This window comes from Nerophis ophidion, linkage group LG23 (genome assembly GCF_033978795.1).
Source record: "Nerophis ophidion isolate RoL-2023_Sa linkage group LG23, RoL_Noph_v1.0, whole genome shotgun sequence".
NCBI lineage: Eukaryota > Metazoa > Chordata > Actinopteri > Syngnathiformes > Syngnathidae > Nerophis > Nerophis ophidion.
Genome location: NC_084633.1, coordinates 42,528,028 through 42,550,436, shown reverse-complemented (window position 1 = coordinate 42,550,436; position 22,409 = coordinate 42,528,028). Strand labels below are relative to the sequence as shown.

The 22,409-nt window shown below is 40.3% G+C and overlaps 1 protein-coding gene across 5 annotated transcripts in view; it reads right to left on the bottom strand.

Moving 5' to 3' along the window:
• Positions 1–5,551: 5,551 nt before the first annotated feature.
• tmem86b (transmembrane protein 86B) overlaps positions 5,552–22,409 on the bottom strand; it is a 32,908-nt gene continuing 16,050 nt past the window's right edge. For 3 of the 5 annotated variants that reach the window (XM_061884718.1, XM_061884720.1, XM_061884719.1), the window contains exons 2-5: positions 16,199–16,273; positions 16,029–16,132; positions 15,749–15,983; positions 5,552–6,226 (exon numbers count right to left, since the gene is read on the bottom strand). In XM_061884718.1, coding sequence (XP_061740702.1) covers positions 5,775–6,226; positions 15,749–15,983; positions 16,029–16,079 — 738 coding nt within the window. In that variant the 5' untranslated portion in view covers positions 16,080–16,132; positions 16,199–16,273 and the 3' untranslated portion in view covers positions 5,552–5,774. Of the gene's footprint in view, positions 6,227–15,748; positions 15,984–16,028; positions 16,274–22,409 lie in introns of all 5 variants that reach the window. The other 2 variants (XM_061884716.1, XM_061884717.1) reach the window with 1 other exon arrangement.

Genomic DNA, 22,409 nt, shown 5'->3' with positions numbered 1-22,409 from the left:
CTATTGTACTTGGTATCATGACAGTGGATGTCAGCCGTAGATCCACCCATGGCATTTGTTTAAATTCAGGAACGCTATCTTTTGTTAGCAGTGATGGCGGTGAGCTATTGTGTCCTCCTACGGTGTGTAGTGAAGCATGTTTAGCTATTCCTCGTCCTCCAGTGATAATGGTACTTGTGTAAGAAACATACTTTATTTGTCGCAACAGAGGCAAGGATTAATGATTTAGATGTAGCTAAAACACTGTGGATGGATGTTAGCTGCATGTCTTGAAGCAGCTCTTCCTGAGGGTGTTTCAGTGTTATAACTTCACCTTTGTCTGGACTTTTTAAATGCATCCGCTCTCCCTTTTCTGTCTGCACACTGTGTCTGCATGCAAGTACTGCCCAACATGCTCCTCTGCTTGTAAAAGCAGCAATGTGTCGGCGTGCCATCATGCCCCTTGAAAAAAAATTGGAGAACTGGTACTTTTCAAACTGAGTATAGTACCGTTTTGATTCATTAGTACCACAATTTTATACTAGTACCTGTATACTGTACACCCCTACACTGTACATTAAACACTGTAAAATCAAGTGAACATTTAAAAAAATAGTCCTTAATGGCCAAGGATGAGGCGAAAAAGTTGATTAGGGTTGTCAGAGTTAACGTGACAAAAAGTACATTTACACGCGCGTGTCATATATCAATCAATCAATGTTTACTTATATAGCCCTAAATCACTAGTGTCTCAAAGGGCTGCATAAACCACTACGACATCCTCGGCAGGCCCACATAAGGGCAAGGAAAACTCACACCCAGTGGGACGTCATTGACAATGATGACTATGAGAACCTTGGAGAGGACCTCATATGTGGGCAACCCCCCCCCTCCACTCGGGGACCGAAGGCAATGGATGTCGAGCGGGTCTAACGGTCCGTCCCGTAGCGTGTGAAAATGTTGCTGAGCCACAAGCGCTATAAATGTCACGCAGAAAACATACGCTGAGTGGAAAGCTCAGCTCCAAAGACCCGGCAGGTCGCGCTCGCCAAAACACCAAAGCTATCACAGTTAGCCGAGTCATCACCGGAGCTAATGGCAGCTGCCCGCCGGTGAAGAGAGTAGCCTTCCACCATGACAAAGGCAGACCACCACCCTGGCGCACTGCAGTTCATTGTTTACATTGTCAGTGTTTGTCCTTTTTGTGTTGAGCTGTTAAGAGAAAATGATTGACAAACATTTGCATAGAGCAAGACAATGTCCAGTCCTATGTTTATTAATAATAAAGGATCGCTCCATGGTACACCTATTCAAGAAAATAATTATATCTGGGATTATCACAAGTTAACTATGGACAAAATGCAATTAACCGCGATTAAATACTCATTTGAAGCCCTATTATTAGGGTTGTGAATTTCCAACATCAGATTAGTCACGATTGAACCAGGCACCAATATTTGGACACAAATGCAATTGTATTGTCAGAATGTTGGACAATAACATATTTAAAAAATGTTTTACAGCAATTTAATGCATTTATTGTCTCAAAACTAAGACTAAACTAACATTTGCCAAATCAGGACAGCAGTTGGAGTCTCTTGGCTCATCTTTGCACTGACGTATGCTGTGACCTGATCTCTGACCTATGACAATCCATGTTTCAGGTCAAGGAGCAAGTGTGTTTCATCCATACAATTTAATACGCTTTAATAATAATATGCTGTGACCTGATCTCTGACCCATGACAATCCATGTTTCAGGTCAAGGGGCAAGTGTGTTTCATCCATACAATTTAATACGCTTTAATAATAATATGCTGTGACCTGATCTCTGACCTATGACAATCCATGTTTCAGGTCAAGGAGCAAGTGTGTTTCATCCACACAATTTAATACGCTTTAATAATAATATGCTGTGACCTGATCTCTGACCCATGACAATCCATGTTTCAGGTCAAGGGGCAAGTGTGTTTCATCCATACAATTTAATACGCTATAATAATACAACTTTTGGGTTGGAATTTTCCCTGTTCCATGCTAATCAATGATGAGCATTACTTGTTGGAGTTAATCTTACAACTGCAATGCGTGGAGAAAGAAAAAGTCTCTTACCGTAGAGGAAGAACTGGGGCCACACCCGGCAGAAGTCGCCCAGGGCTTAGAAAACCAGTCCTCCCACCACTCCAGCCCAGCACTGTCACAGCCAGCAGGAGCAAGGCTGCTGATTTGACACCTGCCAGCATGATGGAGTGGACAGCTGAGGCCAAAAAGAATGGCGAGAAAGACAGGAGCACAGCAAATGACTGAAAGAGAGAAAAAGAATGAGACAAATACAGTATGATTCTGACTTCCTTTTGGAAAGAAGATCTTACCATGTTTCTCCTCTGCTGCCACAAGGATGTCCATCTTCTCCATTCTAAAGATGTCTCCTCTTGTCCTGCTGGTCTGCCTCCCAGAGCCATGAACTTTATACTCATCCTCCTTGCGTTTTGTCTCTTTTGAGAAACTTCCCTTCCCTCACCCTCATCTCTGCTGCTTTGTTTGAACTTTTTGAAACCTATGTTTGCCCTGTTCTCCAAAATCCAAACAACGGACTTGATCAAATGGCCTCTCAAAGAAATGGACAAGATGTTCTGGACGAGAAGCACATTGGTTTGGAGGAAGCTGTCTGTCACGAGGGTAGTTTGCTGCTGGACACACCATGGACTGTTGGGAGAAGTGGAGGCTTGTGTTCTTTCAGTCCAGGACATTGAAGGTAGGAATCATAACGGGACATTGCTGATTAGAGGAAGCCTTGCTCTGGACTCTCCAGAAATTGGAAACATCTGGCAGCCGTTCAAGGTACCCCAAAGTTTCCCCAAATGATTGAAGGATCGGCAGAACTGTGGGCACTAAGACTTTTGTGGTTTCTGGACTGAATCGCAATCTGAATAACATCTTGGAGAAGGACCAGAAATAGAAGATTAGAGCAAATGTTTACATCTGTTTTCACTCTCGTTTAATCTGGATAGTTTTTTCCTGTCTATAACGACGCGGCATGGTTGTTGTTTCTGATGTCCCCCAGAGAAGAAGCTACAAATTCCCTCCCTGTCGTTCATGGACACACACCTGTTGGTTGGTGACTTTTGTTGGACTGACTGGCTGTGTTACATCTGTAACACTCTGCCAGCACCAAGGTCGAGGAACAAAGCAACTCTTCAGGTTCACACACTCCCCAAGAGCCCAGCACCCAAATCCCACGCCTGTGGCGCTTCACCCCCCAGGGTGTGATGGCTAACAGAACAGCGCCCCTAGTGGTGGTAGGATGCCCACCCCCTGGCCCTTCGTTGCAAATCTTGACTGTATGTAGTATTACATATTTGTGCGTATCTTGTTTTTTTCCTGGTCTCAGAGGGAGCCCACCCTCACAGGAGTTTAGTTTGGGACTTACTTCTTTTACTCGTCCTCCTCTCCCCCTTTTTCCTATCTGTTTTACGGGTTTGTACTGCAAATGTAAATTCATTGTACAAACCCCATTTCCATATGAGTTGGGAAATGGTGTTAGATGTAAATATAAACAGAATACAATGATTTGCAAATCCTTTTCAAGCCATATTCAGTTGAATATGCTACAAAGACAACATATTTGATGTTCAAACTCATAAACATTTTTTGTTGTTGCAAATAATCATTAACTTTAGATTTGGATGCCAGCAACACGTGACAAAGAAGTTGGGAAAGGTGGCAATAAATACTGATAAAGTTGAGGAATGCTCATGAAACACTTATTTGGAACATCCCACAGGTGTGCAGGCTAATTGGGAACAGGTGGGTGCCATGATTGGCTATAAAAGCAGCTTCCCAAAAAATGCTCAGTCTTTCACAAGAAAGGATGGGGCGAGGTACACCCCTTTGTCCACAACTGCGTGAGCAAATAGTCAAACAGTTTAAGAACAACCTTTCTCAAAGTGCAATTGCAAGAAATTTAGGGATTTCAACATCTACGCTCCATAATATCATCAAAAGGTTCAGAGAATCTGGAGAAATCACTCCACGTAAGCGGCATGGCCGGAAACCAACATTGAATGACCGTGACCTTCCATCCCTCAGACGGCACTGTATCAAAAACCGACATCAATCTCTAAAGGATATCACCACATGGGTTCAGGATCACTTCTGAAAATCACTATCACTAAATACAGTTTGTCGCTACGTCTGTAAGTGCAAGTTAAAGCTCTACTATGCAAAGCGAAAGCCATTTATCAACAACATCCAGAAACGCCGCCGGCTTCACTGGGATCAAGATCATCTAAGATGGACTGATGCAAAGTGGAAAAGTGTTCTGTGGTCTGACGAGTCCACATTTCAAATTGTTTTTGGAAATATTTGACATTGTGTCATCCGGACCAAAGGGGAAGCGAACCATCCAGACTGTTATCGACGCAAAGTGTAAAAGCCAGCATGTGTGATGGTATGGGGGTGCATTAGTGCCCTAGGCATGGGTAACTTACACATCTGTGATGGCACCATTAATGCTGAAAGGTACATACAGGTTTTGGGACAACATATGCTGCCATCTAAGCGCCGTCTTTTTCATGGACGCCCCTGCTTATTTCAGCAAGACAATGCCAAGCCACATTCAGCACGTGTTACAACAGCGTGGCTTCGTAAAAAAGAGTGCGGGTACTTTCCTGGCCCGCCTGCAGTCCAGACCTGTCTCCCATGGAAAATGTGTGGTGCATTATGAAGCCTAAAATACGACAGCGGAGACCCCGGACTGTTGAACGACTGAAGCTGGTTTATATTGTAGCGCCCCAGAAGAGTTTGTGCTGCAAGGGCGTCTGGGTATTTGTTGAGTTTTGTTACGTGCGGATGTTCACCCGAAATGTGTTTGTCATTCTTGTTTGTTGTGGGTTCAGTGTGCCGCATATTTGTAACAGTGTTAAAGTTGTTTATAACGCCACCCTCAGTGTGACCTGTATGGCTGTTGACCAAGTATGCATTGCATTCAGGCGCCCTATACTTCTCCCTACGTCTGTGTACACTGCAGTGTTTTAAAAAGTCATAAATTAGATTTTTTCAAACCGATAATTTTGAAATCGATACCGATAATTTCCAATATCACATTTTGAAGCATTCATCGGCCACTAATATCGTCAGTCTGATGTTATGGGACATCTAGTTGCCAATGATTGAACGCCCCGAGATGGCATTATAGTTCCATTCCATTGCGGATGAGGCAAGAAGGACTGGTCGACACAAGACCAATGGCTTCTTACTGTTGAAGACAAGGATTCCATGGAAATGCTGACACACTGCCTGGGATTTCAGGGAGTGGAATTGAAGGACAAGTGGAATTGAAGGACAAGTGGAGGAGGTGAACAAGTTTGAAGACCAAACTGCGACAAGAAGGAGATTCTTGTACAATGTACCTTCTTTCATCGGCCAAAGACTACTCCCACACCCGCACTTTTCTCTTTGTTGCTTTTTGCATTGTATTGTTTTTATGGCAAAAATGAGCAATAGATACTAAAGTGAATTTAAAAAGTGCTGGAATTTCAGTGGTGTGTAAAAACAAGACTGACACACCCAGATATGGTAAATGTGCTTTTATTGCTCACGAAGACAGCAGGAGTGGTGTTCCACACATGATCAGTTCACACAAATACTGTCTGGATGTCACAATAAGTCACTCACAGAACACAACCATTCCAAAATAACTCATCAGTCATCTTTTTTCCAAGAAATACAAACAAATAACTTTTTTTCAAGCGGTCCTGCAGTAGTTTGTTAGTCTCGACCGTGCAAACTTCCTGCTTAGGACCTCTTCCATTTTGCAAAGTCATCCTCTTGTTCTACAGCCATCACATCCCCCACGCCAATGAGCAGCTGTGCTAAGTAATATGTCACCATGACAACCGTGTGGCCGTCCTCCACAGGCGGTATGACCTTGAACTGTAGCAGAGCCAAGGACATGTCCGACACTATGAAGGACAGACTCCCCAACACGGTGATAGGATGGCGTGTTCTGACGGCTAGTATGCCCATCAGGGTGATGAGGACCACGTAGACCCCCACGCCTGGAACTAGGACACCTGGATTTGCGTCCTTTTGCAGAAATGGGTAGAGGTGGATGAAGAAAGCTGCTCCGGTGGCCAGCAGGAGCAGATAGATGAGGAACATGCATGAGGAAGAGGAGTGTTTCTCATAACGGGATGAGAGGAAGGTCAGCGAGTAGAGCAGATGAGCCACGGCGAAGGCGACCATTCCTAAAACACAAGACCTACTTTGGATGCTAGTTCACAGATTTCATTTAAAGTTGCCCGCCACATCACTTTATGTGGATACCTCTGGTTAAGTTGTAATAAAATGATGTGTCAATTAGTATAGTCATCATTTAATGTGGCCCGCCACTTTATTTTATCTGGCAAGCCACATCATTTAATTGGCCCGCCCCGCCCCATTATTTCAGGTGGTCAGGTATACCAGGTGATGTGAAAAGGAGGACAAGCTAAAAGGATCAGGGGGGAGGTTGGGTCTTGTCCAACAGGACAATGACCCCAAACACACCTCAAAAGTGGTCAAGGAATGGCTAAATCAGGCTAGAATGAAGGATTTAGAATGGCCTTCACATGTGTCTGTGTGGACAATGCCGAAGAAACAAGTCAATGTCAGAAAAATAACAAACTTAGCTGAAATGCACCAATTTTGTCAGGAGAAGAGGTCAGAAATTCTACTAAAAGCTTGCCAGAAGCTGACATGTGCTTTACATGTGTATGTAAAGGCAGCACGGTGGTAGAGGGGTTAGTGCGTCTGCCTCTCAATATGAAGGTCCTGAGTAGTCCTGGGTTCAATCCCAGGCTCGGGATATTTCTGTGTGGAGTTTGCATGTTCTCCCCGTGACTGTGTGGGTTCCCTCTGGCTTCCTCCCACCTCCAAAGACATGCACCTAGGGATAGGCCCCTCCCACCTCCAAAGACATGCACCTGGGGATAGGCCCCTCCCACCTTCAAAGACATGCACCTGGGTATAGGCCCCTCCCACCTCCAAAGACATGCACCTGGGGATAGGCCCCTCCCACCTCCAAAGACATGCACCTGGGGATAGGCCCCTCCCACCTCCAAAGACATGCACCTGGGGATAGGCCCCTCCCACCTCCAAAGACATGCACCTGGGGATAGGCCCCTCCCACCTTCAAAGACATGCACCTGGGGATAGGCCCCTCCCACCTCCAAAGACATGCACCTGGGGATAGGCCCCTCCCACCTCCAAAGACATGCACCTGGGGATAGGCCCCTCCCACCTCCAAAGACATGCACCTGGGGATAGGCCCCTCCCACCTCCAAAGACATGCACCTGGGGATAGGCCCCTCCCACCTCCAAAGACATGCACCTGGGAATAGACCCCTCCCACCTCAAAAGACATGTACCTGGGGATAGGCTCCTCCCACCTCCAAAGACATGCACCTGGGGATAGGCCCCTCCCACCTCCAAAGACATGCACCTGGGGATAGGCCCCTCCCACCTCCAAAGACATGCACCTGGGGATAGGCCCCTCCCACCTCCAAAGACATGCACCTGGGGATAGGCCCCTCCCACCTCCAAAGACATGCACCTGGGGATAGGCCCCTCCCACCTCCAAAGACATGCACCTGGGGATAGGCCCCTCCCACCTCCAAAGACATGCACCTGGGGATAGGTTGACTGGCAACACTAAATGGTCCCTAGTGTGTGAATGTTGGCGGTGACTTGTCCAGGGTGTACCCCGCCTTCCGCTCAATTGTAGCTGAGATAGGCACCAGCGCCCCCAAAGGGAATAAGCGGTAGAAATGGATGGAAGTGTATGTAAACAAGTGGTGTAAAAGTGTATTACAGCTGAGAAAGAAATGATTAATCACAAGTAATCATGGAAAATGCAATTAGTCGCCATCAAATGTTTGTTAGAAGCCCAAATGTGAGGCTGCTGAACCTCTTTGACATTGTCACCTTGACAAATGTGTGACCTTGTCACCTTGACAAATGTGTGACATTGTCACCTTGACAAATGTGTGACATTGTCACCTTGACAAATGTGTGACATTGTCACCTTGACAAATGTGTGACATTGTCACCTTGACAAATGTGTGCCATTGTCACCTTGACAAATGTGTGACATTGTCACCTTGACAAATGTGTGCCATTGTCACCTTGACAAATGTGTGCCATTGTCACCTTGACAAATGTGTGCCATTGTCACCTTGACAAATGTGTGCCATTGTCACCTTGACAAATGTGTGCCATTGTCACCTTGACAAATGTGTGACCTTGTCACCTTGACAAATGTGTGACATTGTCACCTTGACAAATGTGTGACATTGTCACCTTGACAAATGTGTGACATTGTCACCTTGACAAATGTGTGACATTGTCACCTTGACAAATGTGTGCCATTGTCACCTTGACAAATGTGTGACATTGTCACCTTGACAAATGTGTGCCATTGTCACCTTGACAAATGTGTGCCATTGTCACCTTGACAAATGTGTGCCATTGTCACCTTGACAAATGTGTGCCATTGTCACCTTGACAAATGTGTGCCATTGTCACCTTGACAAATGTGTGCCATTGTCACCTTGACAAATGTGTGCCATTGTCACCTTGACAAATGTGTGCCATTGTCACCTTGACAAATGTGTGCCATTGTCACCTTGACAAATGTGTGACATTGTCACCTTGACAAATGTGTGCCATTGTCACCTTGACAAATGTGTGACATTGTCACCTTGACAAATGTGTGCCATTGTCACCTTGACAAATGTGTGACATTGTCACCTTGACAAATGTGTGACATTGTCACCTTGACAAATGTGTGACATTGTCACCTTGACAAATGTGTGACATTGTCACCTTGACAAATGTGTGCCATTGTCACCTTGACAAATGTGTGACATTGTCACCTTGACAAATGTGTGACATTGTCACCTTGACAAATGTGTGACATTGTCACCTTGACAAATGTGTGACATTGTCACCTTGACAAATGTGTGACATTGTCACCTTGACAAATGTGTGACATTGTCACCTTGACAAATGTGTGACATTGTCACCTTGACAAATGTGTGACATTGTGACCTTGACAAATGTGTGACATTGTCACCTTGACAAATGTGTGACATTGTGACCTTGACAAATGTGTGACATTGTCACCTTGACAAATGTGTCACCTTGACAAATGTGTGACATTGTCACCTTGACAAATGTGTGACATTGTCACCTTGACAAATGTGTGACATTGTCACCTTGACAAATGTGTGACATTGTCACCTTGACAAATGTGTGACATTGTGACCTTGACAAATGTGTGACATTGTCACCTTGACAAATGTGTGACATTGTGACCTTGACAAATGTGTGACATTGTCACCTTGACAAATGTGTCACCTTGACAAATGTGTGACATTGTCACCTTGACAAATGTGTGACATTGTCACCTTGACAAATGTGTGACATTGTCACCTTGACAAATGTGTGACATTGTCACCTTGACAAATGTGTGACATTGTCACCTTGACAAATGTGTGACATTGTCACCTTGACAAATGTGTGACATTGTCACCTTGACAAATGTGTGACATTGTGACCTTGACAAATGTGTGACATTGTCACCTTGACAAATGTGTGACATTGTGACCTTGACAAATGTGTGACATTGTCACCTTGACAAATGTGTGACATTGTCACCTTGACAAATGTGTGACATTGTGACCTTGACAAATGTGTGACATTGTCACCTTGACAAATGTGTGACATTGTGACCTTGACAAATGTGTGACATTGTCACCTTGACAAATGTGTGACATTGTCACCTTGACAAATGTGTGACATTGTCACCTTGACAAATGTGTGACATTGTGACCTTGACAAATGTGTGACATTGTCACCTTGACAAATGTGTGACATTGTGACCTTGACAAATGTGTGACATTGTGACCTTGACAAATGTGTGACATTGTGACCTTGACAAATGTGTGACATTGTCACCTTGACAAATGTGTGACATTGTGACCTTGACAAATGTGTGACATTGTCACCTTGACCAATGTGTTACATTGTGACCTTGACAAATGTGTGACATTGTCACCTTGACAAATGTGTGACATTGTCACCTTGACAAATGTGTGACATTGTCACCTTGACAAATGTGTGACATTGTCACCTTGACAAATGTGTCACCTTGACAAATGTGTGACATTGTCACCTTGATAAATGTGTGACATTGTCACCTTGACAAATGTGTGACATTGTCACCTTGATAAATGTGTGACATTGTCACCTTGACAAATGTGTGACATTGTCACCTTGACAAATGTGTGACATTGTCACCTTGACAAATGTGTGACATTGTCACCTTGACAAATGTGTGACATTGTCACCTTGACAAATGTGTGACATTGTCACCTTGACAAATGTGTGACATTGTCACCTTGACAAATGTGTGACATTGTCACCTTGACAAATGTGTGACATTGTCACCTTGACAAATGTGTGACATTGTCACCTTGACAAATGTGTCACCTTGACAAATGTGTGACATTGTCACCTTGATAAATGTGTGACATTGTCACCTTGACAAATGTGTCACCTTGACAAATGTGTGACATTGTCACCTTGACAAATGTGTGACATTGTCACCTTGACAAATGTGTGACATTGTCACCTTGACAAATGTGTGACATTGTCACCTTGACAAATGTGTGACATTGTCACCTTGACAAATGTGTGACATTGTCACCTTGACAAATGTGTGACATTGTCACCTTGACAAATGTGTGACATTGTCACCTTGACAAATGTGTGACATTGTCACCTTGACAAATGTGTGACATTGTCACCTTGACAAATGTGTCACCTTGACAAATGTGTGACATTGTCACCTTGACAAATGTGTGACATTGTCACCTTGACAAATGTGTCACCTTGACAAATGTGTGACATTGTCACCTTGACAAATGTGTGACATTGTCACCTTGACAAATGTGTGACATTGTCACCTTGACAAATGTGTGACATTGTCACCTTGACAAATGTGTGACATTGTCACCTTGACAAATGTGTGACATTGTCACCTTGACAAATGTGTGACATTGTCACCTTGACAAATGTGTGACATTGTCACCTTGACAAATGTGTCACCTTGACAAATGTGCGACATTGTCACCTTGACAAATGTGTGACATTGTCACCTTGACAAATGTGTCACCTTGACAAATGTGTGACATTGTCACCTTGACAAATGTGTGACATTGTCACCTTGACAAATGTGTGACATTGTCACCTTGACAAATGTGTGACATTGTCACCTTGACAAATGTGTGACATTGTCACCTTGACAAATGTGTGACATTGTCACCTTGACAAATGTGTGACATTGTCACCTTGACAAATGTGTGACATTGTCACCTTGACAAATGTGTCACCTTGACAAATGTGTGACATTGTCACCTTGACAAATGTGTGACATTGTCACCTTGACAAATGTGTCACCTTGACAAATGTGTGACATTGTCACCTTGACAAATGTGTGACATTGTCACCTTGACAAATGTGTCACCTTGACAAATGTGTGACATTGTCACCTTGACAAATGTGTGACATTGTCACCTTGACAAATGTGTCACCTTGACAAATGTGTGACATTGTCACCTTGACAAATGTGTGACATTGTCACCTTGACAAATGTGTGACATTGTCACCTTGACAAATGTGTGACATTGTCACCTTGACAAATGTGTCACCTTGACAAATGTGTGACATTGTCACCTTGACAAATGTGTGACATTGTCACCTTGACAAATGTGTCACCTTGACAAATGTGTGACATTGTCACCTTGACAAATGTGTGACATTGTCACCTTGACAAATGTGTGACATTGTCACCTTGACAAATGTGTGACATTGTCACCTTGACAAATGTGTGACATTGTCACCTTGACAAATGTGTCACCTTGACAAATGTGTGACATTGTCACCTTGACAAATGTGTGACATTGTCACCTTGACAAATGTGTCACCTTGACAAATGTGTGACATTGTCACCTTGACAAATGTGTGACATTGTCACCTTGACAAATGTGTGACATTGTCACCTTGACAAATGTGTGACATTGTCACCTTGACAAATGTGTGACATTGTCACCTTGACAAATGTGTGACATTGTCACCTTGACAAATGTGTGACATTGTCACCTTGACAAATGTGTCACCTTGACAAATGTGTGACATTGTGACCTTGACAAATGTGTGACCTTGACAAGGCTCACTAAGGTTGTTCAAAAAGTGTCTGTCAGGTCATTTCCGGCCCGCAGCTGACTTTTGAATTCCTGCCTGCATTATAAAAATTCTATTTAAAAAAACATCAACATTCTGCAGCAATTTTTCTTTGACAAAAAGGGCGTAATAAAAAAAAAAACTATTACAAAAACAACTTATAATTGATGGATAGAATCAAAGTTGATCTAGCAAAAAAGAAAAAAAAATGGAACAATTGTAAAAGTGTGTCTCTTTTACATCTCCAACAATTTGACTAATTGTCCATGGAGGACACTAGTTGGACTCTCATGATGTTCCATGGAGGACACTAGTTGGACTCTCATGATGTTCCATGGAGGACACTAGTTGGACTCTCATGATGTTCCATGGAGGACACTAGTTGGACTCTCATGATGTTCCATGGAGGACACTAGTTGGACTCTCATGATGTTCCATGGAGGACACTAGTTGGACTCTCATGATGTTCCATGGAGGACACTAGTTGGACTCTCATGATGTTCCATGGAGGACACTAGTTGGACTCTCATGATGTTCCATGGAGGACACTAGTTGGACTCTCATGATGTTCCATGGAGGACACTAGTTGGACTCTCATGATGTTCCATGGAGGACACTAGTTGGACTCTCATGATGTTCCATGGAGGACACTAGTTGGACTCTCATGATGTTTGACACATGAAATGTTTGACACATTGAAGTATTTGAAGATTGATCCATTTCCTCAACTTTGTCCCATGTGAGCTTCCATACATCTTGAAAATAATCATTAAACATGTAAAGAACTATGAAATGATTAAATAATTAATGACATCTTGAAATAGATATTTAAATTGTGAAATGAAAAATCAATTCAATATACAGAATTTTACATTAAATTAATGACACATTTACTAACAAATGAATGTATTTAATTTAATGACACATTATTCAGACATTTTTATAGCAGTATTTATTTATTTCCGTCCTAAATCTTAAAAAATGATTTAAAACATGAAATATTAAATCTTGAAATAGAGCATCCAATTTTGAAATAATTAAATTATTTTTTTAATATTAAATTAATTCAATAAAAAATGATCAATTGAATAGTTAAATACATGTATAATTTTAAGTGAATTATTGACACATTTAATAACACATTTATGTATTTGAGTCATTTATTATTGAGACAATTACATGCAGTCATTTTATAGATGTATTTGTTTTTATCCTAAATCATTATTTAAGACATTAAATTAAACCTCAAAAATAATAATAAAATGATTTATTCAAAATTAAAATAAATCAATGAAAAATAATTAATTGAATAGTTAAATATGTAAATGAATGGCACATCAAATAAAACATTCATGTAATTCATTTTATTCAATGACACATTTACACTCAAATCATTATCTATGTGTTTATTTCTACTGTAAATCATTAAATAATTCATTTTTTTTAAGAATAAGAATAAAGTTCAATGGTCAAATAAATATACATAATGTTATAGAAACTTAATTAGGGACATATTTAATAACACATTCATGTTTTTAATTGTGATGAATTATTGAGACATTTACACGCTGTCATTTATTTATTTATATTCTAAATCATGAAATACTTTTTAAAAATAATTAAAATGTTTATTTAATAGTAAAATAAATCAATGAAAAATAACCAGTTGAATATATCTACATATGTAGAATATTGCATGATGTAATCAGACATTCATGTAGTCAATGACATGTTTACTGTCAAATGCTTACTTATCTATTTATTTCTATTCATTAAAACATGAAAAAAACAACTCTTTGGCCTGACCTTTGACCTCCAGCACAACAACCACGTCAGCGTTCAAAGTAAATAGCGAGCTTGCGCAGGAAAGCGAGGGCACTCATACTAAAACAGTCTGGGGTGGATCTCGCGTGAGAGGAAGAGGGGATTCCTGCTTTTGAAAATGATGGAAAGCGCCACTTTGATTAAGTTGGAATTGCAACAAGACACACTTGAAGGCTCAGCAACCTTTTTGAAAGCAAGACATACTTCTTGGTGACTGATTCATGCCAAGGGCTCCCAGGTTGATACACACTTCAATACATTGCCAGAAATAAACAATTTGCTCAATTCAGCTTTAATAAATACATCTAAGTATATAAAAATATGGGTACTTCTGTCTGTCATTCGGTTTTTTGTGGAGAATAAATGATGAAAAAAAAACACTTAATTGAACGGTTTAAAAGAGGAGAAAACACGAAAAAAATGAAAATACAATTTTCATTTTTAAATTTCGACTCTTTAAAATTCAAAATTCAACTGCAAAAAATGAAGAGAAAAAATAGCTAATTGGAACCTTTTTGAAAAAATTAAAAAAAAAATGTATGGAACGTCTTTAGTAATTTTTCCTGATTAGTTTAATTTTAGAATTGTGATGACATGTTTTAATTTGGTTAAAATCCAATCTGCACTTTGTTAGAATATATAACAAATTGGACCAAGTTATATTTCTAACAAAGACAAATCATTATTTCTTCTAGATTTTCCAGAACAAAAATTTCAAAATACATTCAAAAGACTTTGAAATAAGATTTAAATTTGATTCTACAGATTTTCTAGATTTGCCAGAATAATTTTTGGGAATTTTAATCATAATAAGTTTGAAGAAATATTTCACAAATATTCTTCTTCGGAAAAACTGAATTAAATTAAAATGTATTTATTATTCTTTACAATAAAAAAAAAAAACATTTACTTGAACATTGATTTAAATTGTCAGGAAAGAAGAGGAAGGAATTTAAAAGGTAAAAAGGTATATGTGTTTAAAAATACTAAAATCATTTTTAAGGTTGTATTTTTTCTCTAAAATTGTCTTTCTGAAAGTTATAAGAAGCAAAGTAAAAAAATGAATCAATTTATTTAAACAAGTGAAGACCAAGTCTTCAAAATATTTTCTTGGATTTTCAAATTCTATTTGAGTTTTGTCTCTCTTAGAATTAAAAACGTCCAGCAAAGCGAGACCAGCTTGCTAGTAAATAAATATAATTTAAAAAATAGAAGCAGCTCACTGGTAAGTGCTGCTATTTGAGCTATTTTTAGAACAGGCCAGCGGGCGACTCATCTGGTCCTTACGGGCCACCTGGTGTTGGTGACCCCTGGTCTACACTGTAGGCGTCACGTCGCATGTGTCAGGTAATGAATGCAACTGCTCTCTGCTAGTGGATGTCCAACATGTCTTCTTGGAATGTGGCGTGCGTGCGAGTGCGTGTGCGTGTGTGTGTGTGCGTGTGCGTGTGTGTGTGCGTGTGTGTGTGTGTGTGTGTGCGTGTGTGCGTGTGTGCGTGCGTGTGTGCGTGTGTGCGTGTGTGCGTGCGTGCGTGCGTGCGTGCGTGCGTGCGTGCGTGCGTGCGTGCGTGCGTGTGCGTGTGTGTGTGTGTGTGTGTGCGAGTGCGTGTGCGTGTGCGTGTGCGTGTGTGTGTGTGTGTGTGTGTAAGGCGGCGTCCTACCGTGCAGGAAGAGGTGTGGCCACACCAGGCAGAAGTCCCCCCCGGCGGAGAAGATGAGTCCTCCCGCCACGCTTGCACGGCCGTTCCAAGTCAGCACGGCGGCGGCCAGCAGGAGCGCCGGCGCCGACTTGGCAGTGGCCATCAGGACGGAGGGCGGCGAGCGCGGCGTGGACAAGTAGAAGAAGGCGGCGCAGGCCAAGAGGAAAGGACAGAAGGAGAGGAGCACAGCACAGGACTGAGAGACAGACTTAGGACTTCTTGCTGGGACACAAGAGCTCACCATCTTCCTCCTCTGACGCCGGTAGTACGCCTCCGTCTCCAGGATGTCCATCTTCTTCAGCGCTCTGAGACAAATGTCTGCTCCTCCCAACTTGTCTGACTGACCTCTGATCAGCAAGCAAGCAAATGTCTGCTCCTCCCAACTTGACTTCCACTCCTTGTCTGACTGACCTCTGATCAGCAAGCAAGCCCGCCCGCTCCTATCAAGGACGACCTTTCACCTCTGGAGGGACAGCAGCCTGTGGGCTGAAGTTCAAGGGACTCACAAACACTCAGGAACCTTGCTGCAAATACTTCTAATAGTCCTGTCCAGAAGTCACATCGGATAGTCCTTTCAAAGACAGATCAGATAGTCCTATCCGATAGTTGTATCAAATAGTCCGATCAGATAGTCGCATCAAATAGTTCTACCGGATAGACGTATCAAGTAGTCCTATCAAAGTCGTATCAAATAGTCCTATCAGATAGTCGTGTTAGTCGCATCAAATAGTCCTATCAGATAGTCATATCAAATAGTCCTATCAGATAGTCGTGTTAAATAGTCTCATCAAATAGTCCTATCAGATAGTCGTGTTAAATAGTCGCATCAAATAGTCCTATCAGATAGTCATATCAAATAGTCCTATCAGATAGTAGTGTTAAATAGTCTCATCAAATAGTCCTATCAGATAGTCATGTTAAATAGTCTCATCAAATAGTCCTATGAGAGTCGTGTTAAATAGTCGCATCAAATAGTCCTATCAGATAGTCATATCAAATAGTCCTATCAGATAGTCGTGTTAATAGTCGCATCAAATAGTCCTATCAGATAGTCGTGTTAAATAGTCGCATCAAATAGTTCTATCAGATAGTCGTGTTAAATAGTCGCATCAAATAGTCCTATCAGATAGTCATATCAAATAGTCCTATCAGATAGTCGTGTTAAATAGTCGCATCAAATAGTTCTATCAGATAGTCGTGTTAAATAGTCGCATCAAATAGTCCTATCAGATAGTCATATCAAATAGTCCTATCAGATAGTCGTGTTAATAGTCGCATCAAATAGTCCTATCAGATAGTCATATCAAATAGTCCTATCAGATAGTCGTGTTAAATAGTCGCATCAAATAGTTCTATCAGATAGTCGTGTTAAATAGTCGCATCAAATAGTCCTATCAGATAGTCGTGTTAAATAGTCGCATCAAATAGTCCTATCAGATAGTCATATCAAAAAGTCCTATCAGATAGTCATGTTAAATAGTCTCATCAAATAGTCCTATCAGATAGTCGTGTTAAATAGTCTCATCAAATAGTCCTATCAGATAGTCGTGTTAAATAGTCGCATCAAATAGTCCTATCAGATAGTCGTGTTAAATAGTCGCATCAAATAGTCCTATCAGATAGTCGTGTTAAATAGTCGCATCAAATAGTCCTATCAGATAGTCGTGTTAAATAGTCTCATCAAATAGTCCTATCAGATAGTCGTGTTAAATAGTCTCATCAAATAGTCCTATCAGATAGTTGTGTTAAATAGTCGCATCAAAAAGTCCTATCAAATAGTCCGATCAGATAGTCGTGTAAAATAGTCACATCATTTATTTAATCTGACTATCAAAGTCATATCAGATAGTTGTAATAAATAGTCCTATCAAAGTCATATCAGATAGTCCTATCAAACCATCCTATCAAAGTTGTATCAAGTCATATCAAATAGTCGCATCAAAAAGTCCTATCACGTAGTCACATCATTCATTTAATCTGATTATCAAAGTCCTATCAGATAGTCGTATAAGATAGTCCTATCTAAGTTGTATCAGATAGTCCTATCAAACCATCCTGTCAAAGTTGCATCAAGTCGTATCAAATAGTCCTATCAGATAGTCGTATCAAATAGTCCTATCAAAGTCGTATCAAATAGTCCTATCAGATAGTCGTATCAAATAGTTGCATCAAAAAGTCCTATCGCATAGTCACATCGTTAATTTAATCTGACTATCAAAGTCGTATCAGATAGTCCTATCAAATAGTCGTATCAAAGTCGTATCAGGTAGTTTCATGAAATAGACCTATCAGATTGTCCTATCAGATAGTCGCATCAAAGTTGTATCAGGTAGTTGCATGAAATAGTCCTATCAGATAGTCGTATCAGATAGTCGCATCAAGAAGTCTGATCAAATATTTGCATCAAATAGTCTTATCAGATAGTTGTATCAAATAGTCCGATCAGGTAATTGCATCAAAAAATAGTTGCATCAAAAAGTCCTATCAAATAGTCGCATCTAATAGTCCTATATGATAGTCATACCAACGTCGTATCAGATTGTCCGGGGGGCAGCAACAAATGGCTCTAGATCCACATGCGGCTCTTTAGCGCCGCCCTAGTGGCTCGCTGGAGATTTTTCAAAAATGTATGAAAAATGGAAAAAGATGAAGGGAAAAAATATATTTTTTGTTTTAATATAGTTTCTGTAGGAGGACAAACATGACACAAAGCTCCCTAATTGTTATAAAGCACACTGTTTATATTAAACATGCTTCACTGATTCCAGTATTTGGCGAGCACCGTTTTGTCCTACTAATTTTGGCGGTCCTTGAACTCACCCTAGTTTGTTTACATGTATAACTTTCTCCGACTTTCTAAGACGTGTTTTATGCCACTTCTTTTTCTGTCTCATTTTGTCCACCAAACTTTTAATGTTGTGCCTGAATGCACAAAGGTGAGTTTTGTTGATGTTATTGACTTGTGTGGAGTGCTAATCAGACATATTTGGTCACTGCAAGCTAATCGATGCTAACATGCTATTTAGGCTAGCTATATGTACATATTGCATCATTATGTCTCATTTGTAGCTATATTTGTGCTCATTTAGTTTCCGTTAAGTCCTCATAATTCAATTTATATCTCATGACACACTATCTGTATGTAATATGGCTTTTACATTTTTTTTGCGGCTCCAGACAGATTTGTTTTTGTATTTTTGGCCCAATATGGCTCTTTCAACATTTTGGGTTGCCGACCCCTGGTCTAGTCGTATCAAATAGTCCTATCGAATAGTCTTATCAAATAGTCACCGTTTGCTCTTCAGCTTCAATTCGCTGTTCCCAAAAACTGTCTCCAAAGTCAAACACGGCGTGGAGTCTGAAGTGTGATCAGCGTGTGACATCATGAGCAAAGATGACGGTGTGACATCATGTCCAAAAAGGTTTAGTTGTGAGGTCAGCAGAGCTGAGCACATGTGGGCGGGGCCTATTTTCACATCATCTTTTTGCAGCAAAGCAGATCTCATCTTGACATATTTTGTCATCATGGCTCTTCTTGTGTCCGCCACTAGATGTCACTAACAACTTCCTGTTTGACATATTTTGTCATCATGGCTCTTCTTGTGTCCGCCACTAGATGTCACTAACAACTTCCTGTTTGACATATTTTGTCATCATGGCTCTTCTTGTGTCCGCCACTAGATGTCACTAACAACTTCCTGTTTGACATATTTTGTCATCATGGCTCTTCTTGTGTCCGCCACTAGATGTCACTAACAACTTCCTGTTTGACATATTTTGTCATCATGGCTCTTCTTGTGTCCGCCACTAGATGTCACTAACAACTTCCTGTTTGACATATTTTGTCATCATGGCTCTTCTTGTGTCCGCCACTAGATGTCACTAACAACTTCCTGTTTGACATATTTTGTCATCATGGCTCTTCTTGTGTCCGCCACTAGATGTCACTAACAACTTCCTGTTTGACATATTTTGTCATCATGGCTCTTCTTGTGTCCGCCACTAGATGTCACTAACAACTTCCTGTTTGACATATTTTGTCATCATGGCTCTTCTTGTGTCCGCCACTAGATGTCACTAACAACTTCCTGTTTGACATATTTTGTCATCATGGCTCTTCTTGTGTCCGCCACTAGATGTCACTAACAACTTCCTGTTTGACATATTTTGTCATCATGGCTCTTCTTGTGTCCGCCACTAGATGTCACTAACAACTTCCTGTTTGACATATTTTGTCATCATGGCTCTTCTTGTGTCCGCCACTAGATGTCACTAACAACTTCCTGTTTGACATATTTTGTCATCATGGCTCTTCTTGTGTCCGCCACTAGATGTCACTAACAACTTCCTGTTTGACATATTTTGTCATCATGGCTCTTCTTGTGTCCGCCACTAGATGTCACTAACAACTTCCTGTTTGACATATTTTGTCATCATGGCTCTTCTTGTGTCCGCCACTAGATGTCACTAACAACTTCCTGTTTGACATATTTTGTCATCATGGCTCTTCTTGTGTCCGCCACTAGATGTCACTAACAACTTCCTGTTTGACATATTTTGTCATCATGGCTCTTCTTGTGTCCGCCACTAGATGTCACTAACAACTTCCTGTTTGACATATTTTGTCATCATGGCTCTTCTTGTGTCCGCCACTAGATGTCACTAACAACTTCCTGTTTGACATATTTTGTCATCATGGCTCTTCTTGTGTCCGCCACTAGATGTCACTAACAACTTCCTGTTTGACATATTTTGTCATTATGGCTCTTCTTGTGTCCGCCACTAGATGTCACTAACAACTTCCTGTTTGACATATTTTGTCATCATGGCTCTTCTTGTGTCCGCCACTAGATGTCACTAACAACTTCCTGTTTGACATATTTTGTCATCATGGCTCTTCTTGTGTCCGCCACTAGATGTCACTAACAACTTCCTGTTTGACATATTTTGTCATCATGGCTCTTCTTGTGTCCGCCACTAGATGTCACTAACAACTTCCTGTTTGACATATTTTGTCAGAAATAACAATTACCCAAATGTGCTAAACACGAATAATTAGGAATTATCCATCCATTTTCTACCACTTATTTCCCTTTGGTTTCGCTGGCGCCTATCTCAGCTACAATCGGGCGGAAGGCGGGGTACGCCCTGGACAAGTCGCCACCTCATCGCAGGGCCAATAGTTAGGAATTAAATACATAAATGTGTTATAAATCAATGTCAAGCTCCATATTTAACAATTGGATTATTTCAGTGGATTATGTGACACTTGAATTAAAAGTGGAATAGTTTATGACATGAAATGAGGTGGCAGCCTTGAAGTACTTTATCACATCCTCAAAGTGCTGACACCTTTGGAATAATTCAAGAACTCAATCATGAAATTGTTCATCAGATTGGGAAATATTGAAATCAATGATTAATGAAATGAATAACTGATTAAGTAGATGATTAAACAGCACTTGAACATTTATTATTAACACATGTATTTCGTTTCAATGATGACTAATTAATGACACATTGAAGTATTTGTTTGAAAAGTGATTGATTGATTGAACTTTCTCCCATTTGACCTTCCAGACCAAACAAGTTCATCAGCAAATCTTTCAACAATTAAATGCTGAAATAATTAGTCAATACATGATATATTAAATCTTAAAATACATAATTGAATTGTGACAACTAAAATAATCAATTAATAGTTAATTATATAATTAAATGACACATCTAATAACACATTCCAGCATTTAATTGTAATGAATTAAAAATCCAGCCAGTATTTATGAAGTATTTATTTAATAGAAAATATTTTGCTAAAAAATGGAATAATTACATTTTGAAATAGATGGTTAAGTTGTGAAATAATTGAATATTAAAATGATTTAAACAAATAATCAATTGAATAGTTAAATAAATATATGCGTACAATTGTTAATTAATTAATGACACATTAAATAACACAGTTATGTATTTAATTGCAATTACACACTTAAAGTATGCACACTTGCCGACCTTGAGACATCAAGGTCGGCAAGTGTAATAACTTGAAGTAAATAATGATGATTAAAAAACAATTACAAACAAAAAATAAAATAACTAAAAGCAGTCTTTTACTCACAACTCGACTTGTTTCTTACACAATTGGGAACAATTCTGTTTCTGTGAGATTGCAATATTTTCTTGTAAAATGATTACTTTTTAATGCAAAATGCTGACATTTGTCAGATGAAATTCTGACTTGTGTCACAATATTGCCAAATTGTTCTGTTGTTCTTGTAAAACTGTGACATTTCTGGAGTACACTTAGGACCTGTGTCATCATTTCACCAAGTGAAATTCTGATTATTATTATAGTGTTGCCTAAATCTTAAAGTTTTCTCATAAAATTGTCAGTTTTTTCCAGGAAAATGAAAACTCTTTTCATAAAGTTGTCAAAATGTTAAGCTTTTCTTGTAAAAGTGTGACTGTTGTTGACTCAAATTCAGACTTTTATCATAACATTGCACAAATGTTCTTGTGTTGAGTAAAATGAGGACTTTCATTATATTACAACTCCTCTCTGGGGGGGGCGGGGGGGAGGGGGGTACTAGGATGACAGGGGATGCAAAACAATAACAGTGCA